The 16,156-nt window shown below is 32.7% G+C and overlaps 1 protein-coding gene and 1 pseudogene across 1 annotated transcript; both read right to left on the bottom strand.

Moving 5' to 3' along the window:
- Nucleotides 1-2,642: 2,642 nt before the first annotated feature.
- Nucleotides 2,643-6,594, bottom strand: LOC100247925 (protein DETOXIFICATION 12-like; annotated as a pseudogene).
- A 4,987-nt stretch (nucleotides 6,595-11,581) lies between these two features.
- LOC100242777 (protein DETOXIFICATION 12) lies at nucleotides 11,582-14,861 on the bottom strand. The gene is made up of 7 exons (XM_002265897.5): nucleotides 14,366-14,861; nucleotides 12,835-13,379; nucleotides 12,652-12,738; nucleotides 12,510-12,566; nucleotides 12,171-12,409; nucleotides 11,872-12,077; nucleotides 11,582-11,763 (listed from the first exon to the last, which is right to left on the bottom strand). Exons 1-7 carry the CDS (start codon nucleotides 14,609-14,611, stop codon nucleotides 11,659-11,661), a joined length of 1,485 nt encoding a protein of 494 aa, XP_002265933.2. The 5' UTR covers nucleotides 14,612-14,861; the 3' UTR covers nucleotides 11,582-11,658.
- Nucleotides 14,862-16,156: the final 1,295 nt, after the last annotated feature.

Raw genomic sequence — 16,156 nt, 5'->3', positions numbered from 1 at the left:
TTTTTTAATTTTCCAACAAATCTAGAAAAATTTTCATCCGACATTTTCTCATCACCCTCACCTTTGGAACCTATGGACTCCTCTTTAATGGCATTCAAGGCAATGCCCTTTGATTTCCTAGGTGATTAAAGGTTTGGAGTGAACCGACAAGTTCATCTACTTTCAAGAAATCCACACCCTTAGACTCTCTAATGATGGTAACTTTTGCTCTAAATCTCTCCGGAAGAGATCCTAGAATTTTTCTAACCACTTTGGACTTAAGGATGAGCCCACCTAGATTAAAGCTAGAATTCACAATGTCCATCAGTTTTGCATGAAACTCTCCAAAGTTTTCATGATCTTCCATCCTAATTGTCTCAAACCTAGAGGTCAACATTTGAAGTATGGACACTTTCACAGCATTAGTTCCTTCATGAGTCACTTGGAGGATATCCCAAGCCTTCTTAGCCGAAGTGCATGTAGCTATCCTACGGAACTCATCCATGCTAATGGCATTAAAGATGGAATACATGGCTCTAACATTGTTCTCACTAGTTTCATTGTCACCTCTATCCCATTCCAACTTAGACTTGATAACATTTGTTGGTCTACCTTTTATATCCAACACCTTAGGTGGAGACCAACCAAATTCAACAACATTCCAAACTTTTTCACTTTACATTTTGAGAAAATATTGCATTCTCATTTTCCAATGAGAATAATTTTCACCGGTTAAGAATGGTGGTCTCCCAATGGAAGCCTCCTCTTGATAAGGTTCCATGATTGAGATTCAAGGACCGAAAATAATTTTTGCTTTAAAAATCTGCTTTGATACCAATTGTAAAGGTAAATCTCAATAGTGGAATACACCTTGAGGGGGGTGAATAGGTGTTTTGACTAATTTTTTTTTTTTTTTTAAAACACTCAACTCAAATTAGAAAACGTTAAAATTTTTTAATATTTTTCTTCTCTTCACACATTCTCAAAAACACAAATTATAAATCACATGCATATATGAATGCAACAACACTCCCCAACAATATTAAAATGCAATTCACATGCACATGATCCAACACTTCCAAACTCAAAACAACTTAAACTAAATTAAGATAAAAACAAAATCAATATATCTTAAAATATCAATGATCAACAATCTGAAACAACTTTAAAAATGATTCATAATCAAATAGTAGACAATCAAAACTATAATAAATTGTTGAAACTAAAAACTGATGCTAAGAAGAGAAAAAGAGACAATGAGACAATTGACACCGGATTATAACGTGGAAAACCTCCAAAGAGAAAAAAACCACGAGCCTACAACTGATCGAAAACATCCACTATGAAGAATAAAAACTGAATATAAGGTTTTACCTAACTCAAACCAACCAATCATTCCTGGACCACTTGACTAATACCTTTTACTTTCAACTTCTCACCTTCTTCTTCCAAAGCACACTTGGAGTCCACACCAAGCTCAATCTCGGCCTCTTTTGGAATCCACACAAGAAGAAAATGGGTTTTTTCACAAAACCAAGAGAATGAGATATGAATGTTTCAAAAATCAACCCATGTTCATTTTTAGAAAATCCATTTAAAAAAAAAAAATCTTGGAAAACTTATGGGATTTTCTTAGGAGGCAAACACCCTCAAAATGGGGAGAAAGTTTGATTTTAAATGAGAATGAAGCCCTTAATCCAAGGGTTGAAAATTCATCTTAAAAACAGGTTAGTTAGACCGATCTAGCTTTGCACCTAGATCAATCTAAAAACAGGGGAATAAAAACCTTTCATCAAAAAACATTTCTCCCAACTTTCTTAACTCTTTTAAAGATGAAAAGTAGGGTTGATTCACATTCAATCACCACACACTCGGCTACATACATCGACCTCTTAGCAAAGTCTTAATCTTCAAAGTCAAGTCCGAATAAGAATTATAAAACTGAGTTAGGGGACACTTAGGAATTTTGTCCGAAATTGCCAACCTAGCTAAACACTCACATTTATGTTTTTAACATAATTATTATTTATATCGGGTTTGAGTTAGCCTATATAATAAAATATTTAGAATTTGACACGACACGAATATGACCCACCAACACAAATTGATACCCTTATATGAACCATTCGTTCCTATATACATCAGAAGCAATCCCAACTTCATTTATCATTTATATAATTCTATTAGTGACAAAATTTTAATTTTAGATGCCTCTTGGCCATCAATTCTCTTTCTATATACCCCTGGTATACTAAAATTATGATTTATAGTCATTTGATTTGTAACTTGGAAGGTGTAGATTATGAAGTATACATATCTTTTAAACTAAGACCACCTACTTGGTTAGCCCGTGTAGATTATGAAGTATACATATCTTTTAAACTAAGACCACCTACTTGGTTAGCCCTCTCCAGACATATATAACATGCATAATATTGAAAATGACCAGAATATTCCGGGTAATTTCATCCATTCAATATAAGCTAATTGAATCGAAATGCTCTCTTACCGATAAATGTACATGGGCTATATATGGAATCTCAATCATACATCTTGAAATGAAATTGATTCACAAAGGAACAATTCAAATTTAAGACCCCTCTCATACTAATCTCGACATATTTTTCCACACTTGATAATTTTTTTCCTCCTGGATTCTTAATTTAATTCGATCTATTCTCTGCTGAAGATGCCCCTTCAATCATCCTCTCTCTTGCCTTGTTTTCCTGCAGGATCCACATAAAAATTTCACCATTGAAACTTGGTTCAACTCCCTTCAGATACCATAGCAAAAATAAGTTATAATTTGAAAACTTATAGTAACCACCATCCCCATTCCAAGTATTTGTAAGATTCCTGTTATCTTTCTTTCTCTCCCTTAGCCTTTCTCAATAGCCAGACAAAACATCAGGTGCAAAATGAAAGGAAAATTTCTAAGAGATTTAGAATATTAGATTAGTAACCTGCTTTTTCCAATTTGTGAAACCAGTAATAAGAAAAAGAAGAGTCGCTTGTACAACAGAACCAGCCACTATTCCAATCCAAAGTCTTTTCCCTTTTAAACGTAGAACGAAGCCCAGGATGACAGCTACCGGAACTCCCACCAAATAAAATGCACCGAGATTGACATAGGCCCCAATTTTCTGCTGTCCGCTTCCTCTAGCAACCCCTAATGCCACGAAATAAATTAGTTTCTCAATGCATTTTGGAAGCAAACTCAATGATGAATGACCGAGTACTGACCAGAAAATAGGGCAAAACCAGAAATGAGAAGGCAGTTCAGGTTGTTAGAAGTGTAGGTATCATCATCTCAAATTCTAGTTCTAAGCCTCTTCTATGGTCATACTTTTGGTTGCATACATGAATAACTTAGAAATGATTAGGGACTGGTCTCCTACCTTAGAAATCCATGTAAGAATACATGAAAGAAGACAAGGAACAAACCAGAAAGCACTCCTTGTAAGCTGTCCATCATGATGGAGATGCAAATAAGAGGAGTCATCACTGCAACATAGCCCACCACTTGCTTATCATTACTGTAAGCTTCTCCCAATACATAGCGGCAGCGGAAGAGAACTGTGCTTACAGTAACCGCATCTATAACAGCTAGAAGTATTACAGCCCAAACAGCTATTTGAGCCGCCTGTGAATTCCCAGCTCCTAGTTCATTTGAGACCCGGGTATTACAGAACATCCCATGCCTTATTTTTAGTATAGAGGGATATATGGCATACTTTATATCACACAAAAGGATGTGCAGTCACAAAGACACCATTCTAGAGCATACCTTGCAACTGCGCCTAGCCCATATGGTATGGTGAAATGCAATGTTGTGATGGTGAGGCTGATAAAATAGCAATCATAAATATTCGGAAACATTCTAAGGAAAAATGTCCGATCCATGGAAAAACAAATTCTTACCATATAGCAAGAACTGAAGATTCCAACTTTGGATTCGGTAAAAGGCCTGACAGCAAAGTAATCAACTCACATGACCACCATTTAAGACAAATCATCCATGAGCCCAAAATGGAAAATAGTTTAGGAAACGAAAAGGGAAAATGGAAATCAAAAACCAAGATGCAGTTAGAAATTACCAGACCATTACAGCAGCAGGGACAGCAAAACGGAAGAATTCTCCAATAACAAGAAAAGTTTCTTTTGAGAATTTCATTCTGGTTGCCTCACATGCTGAAGAGTACTTCACATAAAGGCCAAGCAATATCACATTATGCCAGTTGGACAGACAGAAGGCCACTGCTGCCCCTATATCTCCCAACTCCAACTTAAATATGAGAATCCAACAAATAGGTACATGGAAACAAAGAACAATGAACTTATCAGAAATGGAAGAATTAAACTCTGAGTCTGAAAGTAACGAACAGTTGGTTTCAGAACGGCACAACCAAATAGTCCAGGGATAAGCCAAACTGAGTATTTGCGAGCTTCAAGCGAAATCAAAGGATCTTGGCCTATGAGAATAAGTAGTTTGTCCATGAAAATCCACAGTACACCGATGGGAACACAAACCAGAGCAAGAGAGATAATGGCACTGTAGGTATAGTTTCCAAGCTTGTGATATTGTTGGGCCCCATAAGCTTGCCCACATAGAGTTTCTAATCCACCCGACCATTCCTGACTGCTTTCCATTAAATTATAAAGTTGTTCAAACAGAAGAATACATAACTTCTAACAAGAAAGGATAAGAATACTTACAAGAAGACTGAAGCCAGACATTGGTGAGAGCAGTGGCAATGGCTACTGCAGAGAGTGGAAGTCGACCCAAGTGTCCCACCATCATCAGTGATACCACCTGCATAAGGTACTGCAAAAGGGTGGTCATGACCATTGGTGCTGCTAACAGACTTGTCTTCTTCAGCTCTTTCCTAAAGACTCCCCCATGTTGCCACCCATCTCCATTTTTTTGCTCTACACACTGTCACACTGCTTCAGTTGTCCAAGATCTGGACAGATGAAAGAGTGCATGTGAACCTCTGACATGCCATAACATGTGATTAATTAAAAAAATGCTGAATTAAAACAACTGATAAAGATTTTAAAAATTATTTAAAAATTTTGAGGTATTAAACAATTATTACTAACCTAAATTTTAAATTTTAAATTTTTTAATAATATGTTTTACTTTTATATAAAAAGATTATTTTAAAAACAAGAAATAGAAAGTATATCCAAGTATATACTTAATTTATATTATCATAGTTGTATCCATAAAAGATTACAACTCATTTCATATTTAAATCCCTTGATTATAAAATATTATATCATGTTGTGATTAGTTAATTGAGTATAGTGCGGGATGAGATAAGATATGATAAAAAATAAGTTATAATTCTATCATTTATTATATCTCATATTCAATGATGATACAACTAATCCAATCCATAGGAATATGATAATTCTAAGTTAAAACAATGGGATATTTATTATAAATTTATTCCTCTCATTTATTTTTTTTCTCAATTTTTTTATATCACCCATTTTTAAAAATAAAAAAAAATTATTTAAAAATATATGAATAATATAACATTAAAAAAATACTAATATAAAATATTATTTAATATATATACAAAATATTTTTTATATTAAGCAACATAACATAATTTTTTAATATAAATTGTAATTATTTTAATCATAAATATTATTAAGAAATAATTTATAAATTGTAGAACAATTTCGGAATAGTACTAAATATGAGAGAAATTACATTTTTTTAATAGCAAATTGTGAGACACAATATATTTTATATTATAAAAAAAATATGAAATATTCAAAGTATGATATAACATATGTCATTCAATATGATATACAAAATATTATTTTCAAAGGATATAATATCCAAGAGTATTATATTCTATTTAGAATTATATCTTCAGATATTCTATTCAATCAATAAACATAGCCAAATAATATCACAAAATAATGGAAAATGAAAAAAAAAATTAATAGTAGAATTGTGTGATTATTAAAATAAAGGAAAATAGAAAAATGATTAAATTACTTTTTATTATATAAATAAAACAAAATAAGTCATCAAGTAAACTTAGGACCTGTTTGGTAATTGTTTTCTAAAATAGTTTTGAAAAACAGTTTTTAAGAATAACTTTTTAAAAATATTCTATGATGTTTTGTAAAACAAAAGTCTGTTTGAAAACCTAAAATATTTTTAACTTGTTTTTAAATAATTTTTATGTCTAGTATTTTATTTTGAATTATTTTATGTGTTCATATAATTATTTTTTAAAACAACCTTAAAAAACAAGTAAAAACAACATAAAACAATTAAAATATGTTTCCTAAAAATATTTTGTTTTCTGTTCTTAAGAATAGAAAACAAAAAACAATATTTGGTTGTCAAATATTTTTTTTTGTTTTTTTATTCAGGAGAACAGAAAACAGTTACTAAATAGACTCTTACTCTTCCAACTCCCGCATCATTTTCAACTTGATCATCTTGCTTCTCCACCTCTTTGGAGTTTTAATTTGTTTGGTTTGTTGGTTCTTACAAGTTTTTTTTTTTTCAATTTTCAATTTATGTTTTTTTTTTTTTTTTTGCATGTTAAAATTTTACCTTGATTTACCTGCATCATCCTGCATATGTACTATCCATAAAACAAATTTTTGAAATGGATCTCTTTAATACTAAAAATGAAATTAATATCAAGGATAAGAAATTAATCAACCACCCATGTTTCTCGTGGTTTTCTTTAATATTAAAAAAAAATTAAATTCATAGATAAGGTGATTAGCTTTGGTGTTTGGCTTGGCTATTCTTGCCAGCCCATGTGTTTTTCCATGATGTGCTTATAAATAGACATGTTTAAATGGAGTAAAATGTGTAAATTTTGTTGGAAAGAAACTTAGATTTGATTGTAATGTTATTCAAATAAAATAGGTTGATAAATGATAAGATGAAAACGAAAAATATGTAAATTAATAATAAAAAAATAGGCTATGTTTGGTTCTTGAAAAATATTATGGAAAGAAAAAAATATTAAAAAAATGATTTTCTCATATTTGATTTTACTGTAAAAAAAATATGAAAGAAAGTAAATTAATATAATTAAAATTAATAAGAAACTTATATATTTTTCTCTCTATTTTCTTTCTCTCAAAATTTTCAAGAACCAAACATAACCTAAAGAAACATGTTATGAAAGATTTCTTAAGACGAAAATGAAAACAAATTGACATCCGATGTATTGTATACTCTTATTAAAGAAAATTAAACATGATGACTTTACTTTTTCTTTTTACAATTTGATAGGAGAAACTAAAAAAATAAGATACTAAAAAAAAATTAAAACTAATTTTAAATGAAAAATTACATTCATGATTCATATGTATCTTATTCTTTTTTTATCAAACCAATAGCATCGAAAAATCTTCCAAACGCAATGAAAAACTACTAAAGAAGACATTTTTTTCTACATGTTGATAAACAATATAAAAAAAATACTTTTATTTTAAATTTTTATTTTTAAAATAAAAGATACATTAAAATCATCAAACATATTTAATATTTTTAAAAATAAAAATTAAGTTAAATAATCTTTCATGCAATTCTACTTTAAAAAATATTTAGAATGAGAGTATATTTAAAGAAACCTTGATATGTTTGTTGCAATTTTTCTTTCAAATTTTGTTTTTAAATTTAAAATTTGAAAAATAATTCTGATTTTTTTATTTTTTATTTTTTTTTGTTTGGTAGCCTACCTTTAGTTTTTTGTTTTTAAAACTTGATAAAAAAAATTGAAATACAAATGAATTAAAAAATGTTAAAATTAGAAATTAATACCTTTAACACTTGCATATTTAAGTGGAGAGCAATGTTTTTCCATTTTTTTTAATTTTTTTTTTTACATATTTAAGCAAACATCCCTCTTATAGAATAAGTGTTTTGATCAAGTGGTTAAAATTTTAACATTAAATAAAAGGAAAATGAGCATTATGTGTACAAGAAGGTGCAGGGAAACATGATTGTATTTATGATCTTATATATTGATGGCATTCTACTCATTGGGAATGATGTAAGGTTATTGTCATCAATCAAGATTTGGTTGTCTATTCAATTCCAAATGAAATATTTGTGAGAAGCGTAAAATATTCTTAAGATTAAGGTCCTTAGGGACTAGAAGAATAGGAAGATTATGCTATTTCAAACCACCTACATTAATAAGCTTTTGGTCAAGTATGTAATGCACAATTGCAAGAAGAGTTTGTTACCCTTCAAGCATAGAGCTCCTCTTTCTTAGGATCAATGCCCTAAGACATTTGAGAAAAAATATCACATGAAAAAGTTACCCTATGCTTCTATGGTGGGTAACCTTATATATGCGATGCTTTGCACTATACCGAAATTTGCTTTATTATAGGAATGGTGAATAGATATCAATCTAATTCAACACTAGAGCATTGGACAATAATCAAGCATATACCCAACTATCTTAGGAAACAAGGGATTATATGCTTGTGTTCTATAACGATAACTATTGGGTACACAAACTCAAACTTTCAGTCTAATAAAGGTTTTCATAAGTTTACCTTAGTTTTGTGTTTACTCTAGGTAGTGCAATTGCTAGTTGGAGAAGCGTGAAACAATCCTATATTGTTGACTCCATTATTGAAGTTCGGTATGTTGCAGTTTTTGACTTTGCAAAGGAATTTGTTTTTTCTTAGGAAATTCCTCATGGGACTTGTGGTAGTTCCCTTTGTTCTACCACCTATGACACTATTTTGTGATAATAATGGAATGGTGGCATACTTTAAAGAACCAAGAAACCACCAAAAAAGGTAAACATATTGCAAAGAAGTACCACCTGATTCATGAGATAATATAAAAAGGTGATATAGTTATGGAGAAGATACCTTTTTTATGGAGAACATGACAAATCCCTTCACCAAGACTTTATTAAGCAAAACCACCAAAAGGGTAAACATATTGCAAGGAAGTACCACCCGATTCATGAGATAATATAAAAAGGTGATGTAGCCGTGGAGAAGATACCTTTTACAAAGAACATGGAAGATCTTTTCACCAGGACTTTGTTAAGCAAAGTCTTTGATGGTCATAAGGATAATATAGGTGTTAGATGTATTCCTAGTCTGCTTTGAGGGATAGTGGGAGATTGTTAGGATAGTATCCTTAAAAGAATGACATGATGTAACAATAAATAATTTGTAAGATTTATAATATGATTCCAATTTTACTTTTATCTATCTTATTCATGCATTATACTTTTCAAGCATTCAAACTTGACATTTCTTGCATTGTACATGACTTAAGTGCATTAAAGCATGGCATGATGTAACAATAAATGATTTTTATGATTTATAATATGATTCCAACTTCACTTTTATCTATCTTATTCATGCATTATACTTTCTGATCATTCAGTATATTACAAACACTCATTCATAAAGAGGTTACATACAGTGGATAATAGGTCACAAAGTCAAGTTTAGTATCTCACTTTAATATCATAGGATAGTAGAGTTGAATTAACTCTTTACAGTGGGATATTGAGTCAACTTTAGAATAGGACTATAAGGAAACTAATATTTTTCAATGGGTCACAAGTCCACGCTCAAACTCATATTTGTTATTGACATTTTATTTTAAAGATGTTTGGGTTCTTTATTCATATGTGTGCATAAGAACATTTTGATACATACATAAGGTTGAACAAGAGCTTATAATGGTTTTTCTAGATTTAGCTAATTAATTAATTAGGAACTAGTGGCTAGATTAAGTGACCCAAGCTTAAGATGAGTTCAACCCACTTAAGCCCACAAGTGAGTTTATATGAATCCCCTTTTTAGGTTTAGGGTTATAACACTTCTCTTATTCATTCTTCAAGAAAGAGGAACCCTAGCCTTCATCCCCTTTAGAGAGGAATCAACCTTCCTCATGTGCTAGGATCTAGGAAAAAGAGTCATCGAGTGGAAGATTCATTGGTCTTCAAGATCCACAACATCTCTTCATCAACTGGAATTGATATAAGAACATCCAGATCACAAGTTTTTTTTATTATTCCTAATCTTTGGATATAAGTTTTTAAATGCTTATTTGTTTCCATTGTGTAGATCTAAAGAATCCTAGGATAAATTTTGCATGCACTCTTAAGATCCAAGGCTTGGGATGCTTTGTGTAACTAGATATCCTTACATATTAGATCAAAGAAAGAATGAAACAAATTCATCTTCACATCTTCTGCCAAAGATCAAAACTCCATTCTTCATCAAATTCAAAACTCAAGGCATTCCATACTCATCCAAATTCACCCATGGCAGCCTTTAACATGGTTTAGAATGATCACAAACCAATTAGTATGAATTGTATGATGCATGTGATCATCTTCCAACCGTAAAAGCACCCATAAACATTTTCAAAGAGCAACTTAAATTACTATTTGAAATCTCTCTCACAAAGCCTTAAACATCCCCTTGATTTGAGCTTCACATAGGCATTCAAAGTTATGAAGTGCAATCTTACATGGCCTTTTGAAAGTGGTTGCAGAAATCATTAAGAAAAGCTTCTTTTCGCTAGGTTCGAATAGCAATTCAAACTTATATTACCACATTGACATAGGCCTTCGAAATAGTTGTTGAACATCCAAAACTATGAACCTATGGGAATAAATGATTAGATGGAATAATTAATTTATTGTTCTACTAGGACGATTGATCACCTTGTAGCTAACATTTTCTAGTCTGGCCTTCAACAAAACAACATGCATGATCACAATAAATAGCTTCCTAAAGATGATTCATCGCTTTGTAACTATTACCCCTTTGATTGTTTATCAAGGCAACAAACCTCAATCATGATTAATTGTTCTTCAAGGAAGATTGATCACTTTTGGTGACACCTAATCATTTTGCCTATCAACTTTCCCGTTCCCTTAGCTTCTCAAAGTGCATTATTTTCAGCCATTCTTTTTGAATTCTCAATTGCAAATGAATGCAAACTAGACTTCCAATGCATGTTAGGCCCTTTCAAATTCAATCTTGCATTCTCCTGAAAGAGTTCCAAGCTAAATTCCAACTTATCATTTCAAATGCAAGTCTTCTAACATCTATCCTTCCATGTTTTCATCACTCTTAAGTAAAAGAAAGCTAAAATTATACTAAAAACACTATAAAAAAAAAAAGATTAGTACCCAAACTAGAGCTTAACAACAAACATAGTATACAAGTTATTATTACAAAATAAAAATTCTTATTACTTTCCCTATGCACCTTTGGGTAATTGTAGTAGGTACAAGCTTTACTAAGTTCAGCATCTTAATCTAGCTAAGTTGTTGCTTGAGTAGCCCTCACAGATTTTCAGGCTTTTGGACAACTCTCAACATTCTCTTTGGAAAGAGACCCAAAAGAGAATGGATTACCCTTGTCTTTTTTCCTCTAATCATGATTAATTTTTTAATATATTTGAAAAATATTTTAGTTTTTATTTGATCTGATTTTAAGTTAAATAAGAAGTATATTCAGACTTTCAAGGAAAGAGTGTTGAAGTTGAAGGAAGAGGAGATTTTTGTTGTCTTTCTTATGAGTTTAATTAAAAGGTTATTGGTCATTTAAAGAATATTAATTCTTGTTATCAAAAACAGTAATTTAGAAGTAAATTAATTGATAAACTAATAGTACGATCATTCCAACTCAATTTGTCACAACTTCATCAGAAATTCTCTTTGGCTCATTCAATTCTGATCTATTCTCTACTGAAGATGGCCCCTCAAATATCCTCTCTCTGGCCTTGTTAGCCTGCAATATCCACATAAAAATGTCAAGTCATTCCAGAACCAGACAAAGCATTAAGTGGAAAAGAAAATTAACAAATTTCGAAGAGAAGTGTAAAATTTGGACTAGTACCTGCTTTTTCCAATTTGTGAAACCTGTTATAATAGAAAGAAGAGTTGACTGTACAACAGACCCAGTTACTATTCCAATCCAAAGTCCCTTAGCTTTCAAATGTACAACGAAGCCCAGTATGATAGCCACAGGAAGTCCCACAACATAAAATGCGCCAAGATTAATATAGGCTCCAATATGCTGCCACCCGCTTCCTCTAGCGACTCCTGATGCCCACCAAAAAAAAACATACATAGCTTTTGAATGCATGTGAGAAGCAAATCAAGGAGAATAAAGTGCAAGGGAGGCAGGGGACTAACCAGAAAGAACTCCTTGTATGCTGTCCATGACAATGGAGAGACAGATCAGAGGAGCCATTACTGCAACGTTGTCCACAATTTGCTTGTCGCTGCTGTAAGCATATCCCAAAACATAGCGGCAGCAAAAGAGGGTTGTGCTTACAACAGTAGTCTCTATGATTGCTAGAAACATTACTGCCCAAACAGCCACTCGAGCCGCTTGTGGATTTCCAGCTCCTAGTTCATTCGACACTCGAGTACTACAAGTATGAAAAATCCATTTTTCTTAGCATTTTTTTCTTTTCAAGAACCAAATATAGCCTAAAAGAACATGCATGAGGATGCTAGTGTAGAGCATACCTTGCAACCGCCCCTAGCCCGTATGGTATGGTGAAATGCAATGTAGTGATAGTAAGGCTGACCAAATTAGAAGCATTGCATTAAAAACCCCCGATCAATCAAGGAAATTTAAGTGCGTATATAGATGGAAAAGCTAACTTACCATATAGCAAGAATTGAAGACTCCAGCTTTGGATTTGGTAAAAGGCCAGACAGCAAAGTAAGCAGCTCACATGACCACCATTTAAGGCTACAACCATGAATATAAGAAGCAAATAAGAAGGGAAAAAGAATATCAAAAACCATAAACCATACTGTCTTGACAATGGAAGAAAGAAGAAACTACCAAACCATTACAGCAGCTGGGACAGCAAAATGGAAGAATTCTCCCATAACAAAGAAAGCATCTTTAGAGAATGACATGCGGGTTTTCTCACAGGCTGAAGAGTACTTAACATACAGCACCAGTAATACAACATTCAACCAACTGGATATACTGATGGCCACCGCTGCTCCTACGTTTCCTAGCTCCAACTTAAATACAAGACTCCAACATATTGGTATATGTAAACCTAGAATTATCAAGGAGCTTATGAGCATTGGAAAAATCAAACTCTGAGTCTGCAAGTACCGGACCAATGGCTTAAGAATTGCACTGCCATATAGGCCAGGGATAAGCCAAATTGAGTAATTGCGAGCTTCATGTGCGATCAAAGGATCTTGGCCTATGAGAATGAGTAATTTGTCCATGAAGATCCACAGGAGACAGATTGGGAGGCAAACAAAAGCAAGAGAAATGGTGGCACTGTAAGTATAGATTCCAAGCTTTCCATATTGATGTGCTCCATAAGCTTGCCCACATAGAGTTTCCAATCCACCTGCCAATCCTGACTGATTGCCATGCATAAAATTCAACTAATTAGTTGTTCTGGACTTATAAGATGAATTGTTGTTGTTGAATTGTTAATTACTGTAATAATTGCATATATAGTAGGACAAATTAATTGTTGAGCAATTTGAGGATGGATGTGAGGGGAATCAAGCCCATGAAGGAAGTGATTCCTTTTTGTAAGCGAGAGTACAGATCCCACCTCAGTCTCTCATTCCAAGCAAACTAAAGGCCACTAATATCCCAGCAATTGATTCTCAGGAAAAACTGAGGAAAGGGAGAGAAAAATGGATGACTTTGCTAAAGAAATTAAGCTGTTTTTATTTTTATATTCTTTTATTTTTTTTGCCCATTTCTCAGTTCTTAGACACAGCCTAAGTTTGTGGCTCTTCATTTGTGTGAACCATTACAAAGTTAATTATCAGAATATACTGAATTTGATAAATTGATATTCATTTAGTTGAACATCAACAACAAAAGTTTACCTCTTGCTTCTATACTAAACAATAAGGTCCAACCAATGAAGCTGCCCTGAAAACTTACTGTTGAAACACCTTCCTTATGGACTCAGTTAATTTTAGGTTGATTGTGCCCTGTGTGACTAAGAATTCAGGTGAATTTTACCAAGTTGGTGGTATTCCAAACAAAACAGCCATTCCTATCAAATAATATTACGCTTCCGTTTGGTTTTTGAAAAGTTTGATGTGGGGAAAGAAAATAAAAAGGAAAAATAAAGAAAAATAAAAAATAAATTTAAAATTAATAAATTATTTTTATGTATTATTTTGAACTTTTTTTATTAAATAATTCAAAAATATATAAATTTTTTAATAATTTTAATTATATTTGATTTTTTTATTTTTCATAATAAAATAAAATATGAGAAATTCATTTTTGTGTTGTTTTTCTTTTTTCTCGAACCAAAGATAGCACAAAAAGACAAACACATACTTTCATGACAGGAGTTTAAGAAGAGAAGAAGACTTACAAGAAGGCTAAAGCCGGTAACATTGGTGAGAGCAGTGGCAATGGCCACAGCAGACAGCGAAACCTGACCCAGATGTCCGACCATCACCACCGACGCCACTTGCAAAAGGTACTGTGACACTGTTGCTACCACCATTGGCGCTGCCAAGCAACCCACCTTCTTTAGCTCTCCCGCAAACCCTCCCCATGTTACCTCCTCACACCTCTTCTCTTCTCTGCTGCCTAGCTGCATCTTCTCAACACCCATTCAAGCTTTCTTTTCTTTTCTTTTCTTTGAATCCAGGCCTAACTCCTTACTCCTAACTCCTAACTGAGGAGATGAATATGCTTATAACCACTTGAGATTTCTGTTTGTATGGCTTTAATTAATCGCAAAAGGCTGAGTATTAGTGGTCAACTGCGTGGACCATAGGGGCCATTGACGCCAAAAACAACACAAGTGAATGCATTTGCTTTTTTCATTCTTCCTTTTTCTTATACTGCCGTTGTTTATACGCGGATGATATGCAATGGTCCTCAACATACTTTGATTTAATTCTTATGCAGACACACACCCATCAACCACGAACCTTCTATCACAAGACAAGTGGCTGTATTTTTTATGTACACTCCCCGCACGTCTATGTCCCAGATATCCATGTGTGACAAACCTCCCTTCAAACATTTTTATTTATAGACACGCTGTCCCTTTAGCCTTCCTTCTGCCACAGTCAAAAATGGTTCTCAAGTTGTATATGCAGATCAAAGGAGTTCAATAAATTATTTTAAACATGTGAATCATATATTTATTTTGACATTAATTAACGGGTTATCGTTCAACAGATAAAAGTTACTTTAGGGTTAACAGACCGATCTTCCCCAATAGCTCACATTGATGGGAAGGTTTGGCAACTCAATGTACTCTTTGCCACTTGGGACTATAGTATGTTCTAAGGGTTGGTCTATTCGCCTATTAAAACGATAGGTGAGTGGGTTCATGAGACGGTTTTAATAAGGAATCAACAGGCATTTTCATATATATATATATTTTTTTTAAAATCGACACAATACACCCGGTTGATTGGAATTTCGAAAATTCTATCCCTATTATTATAAATATTCCTACAGGGAAAATCTTATAAAACAAGTTAAGACTTTTGGAATCATGGACTTTAAAAGCTTATCAATATGAAACTTTGTGTAAAGGTCAATCTGTTCCTACAGGGGTTATTCCCTCAAGCAAGTATCTGTTTCAGTTGGCCACTTCAGGAAAAAGCTGATATCAAGTTAATCTAATTCAGGTTAAAAAATTCTTTTATTGGTTAATGTTTCCAAAGTAATAATGTCATGTTTTCCTCTGTTTTATTGGAATATAAATTAGGTGGAAGTTGGTTCCTTAGGATTGAATTTAATGGAATGCTCTATGATATACTCGTTACAGAACTTGAACCCTGCAATTCATTTGATTCTGAGTAACTGCCTTGGACATCACACAGATATTAGAGGCAGATATAGTCCAAGGAGATGACCATTTTATTCAAGTGGCAAAAAAGATTCAAGCGAGAGCCTGCCTTGTTAAGATACATTTTGGACACTGCATCACATCTGTAGTTCTTTGCAGGACCACCTGCCTCTTGAAAAGCAACTTAGGCTTACCAACATGATCCTACCCTGAGATTGGAGAAACTGTTTTGTGAAAAAATGCAGCATTTAGATAAGGCTGTAACTAAAAAAAAATTGTAAATCTTGTCTTCTTTTTTCTTTTTTTTCTTTTTTTCTTTTACTTGAAGTGGGCCATTTACTTTTGGTATGC

The sequence above is a fragment of the Vitis vinifera genome, chromosome 14, assembly GCF_030704535.1.
Source record: "Vitis vinifera cultivar Pinot Noir 40024 chromosome 14, ASM3070453v1".
In the NCBI taxonomy this organism is placed as follows: domain Eukaryota; kingdom Viridiplantae; phylum Streptophyta; class Magnoliopsida; order Vitales; family Vitaceae; genus Vitis; species Vitis vinifera.
Note: the sequence above shows the minus strand (reverse complement) of the source record. Positions and strands in the feature narration are given on the sequence as shown.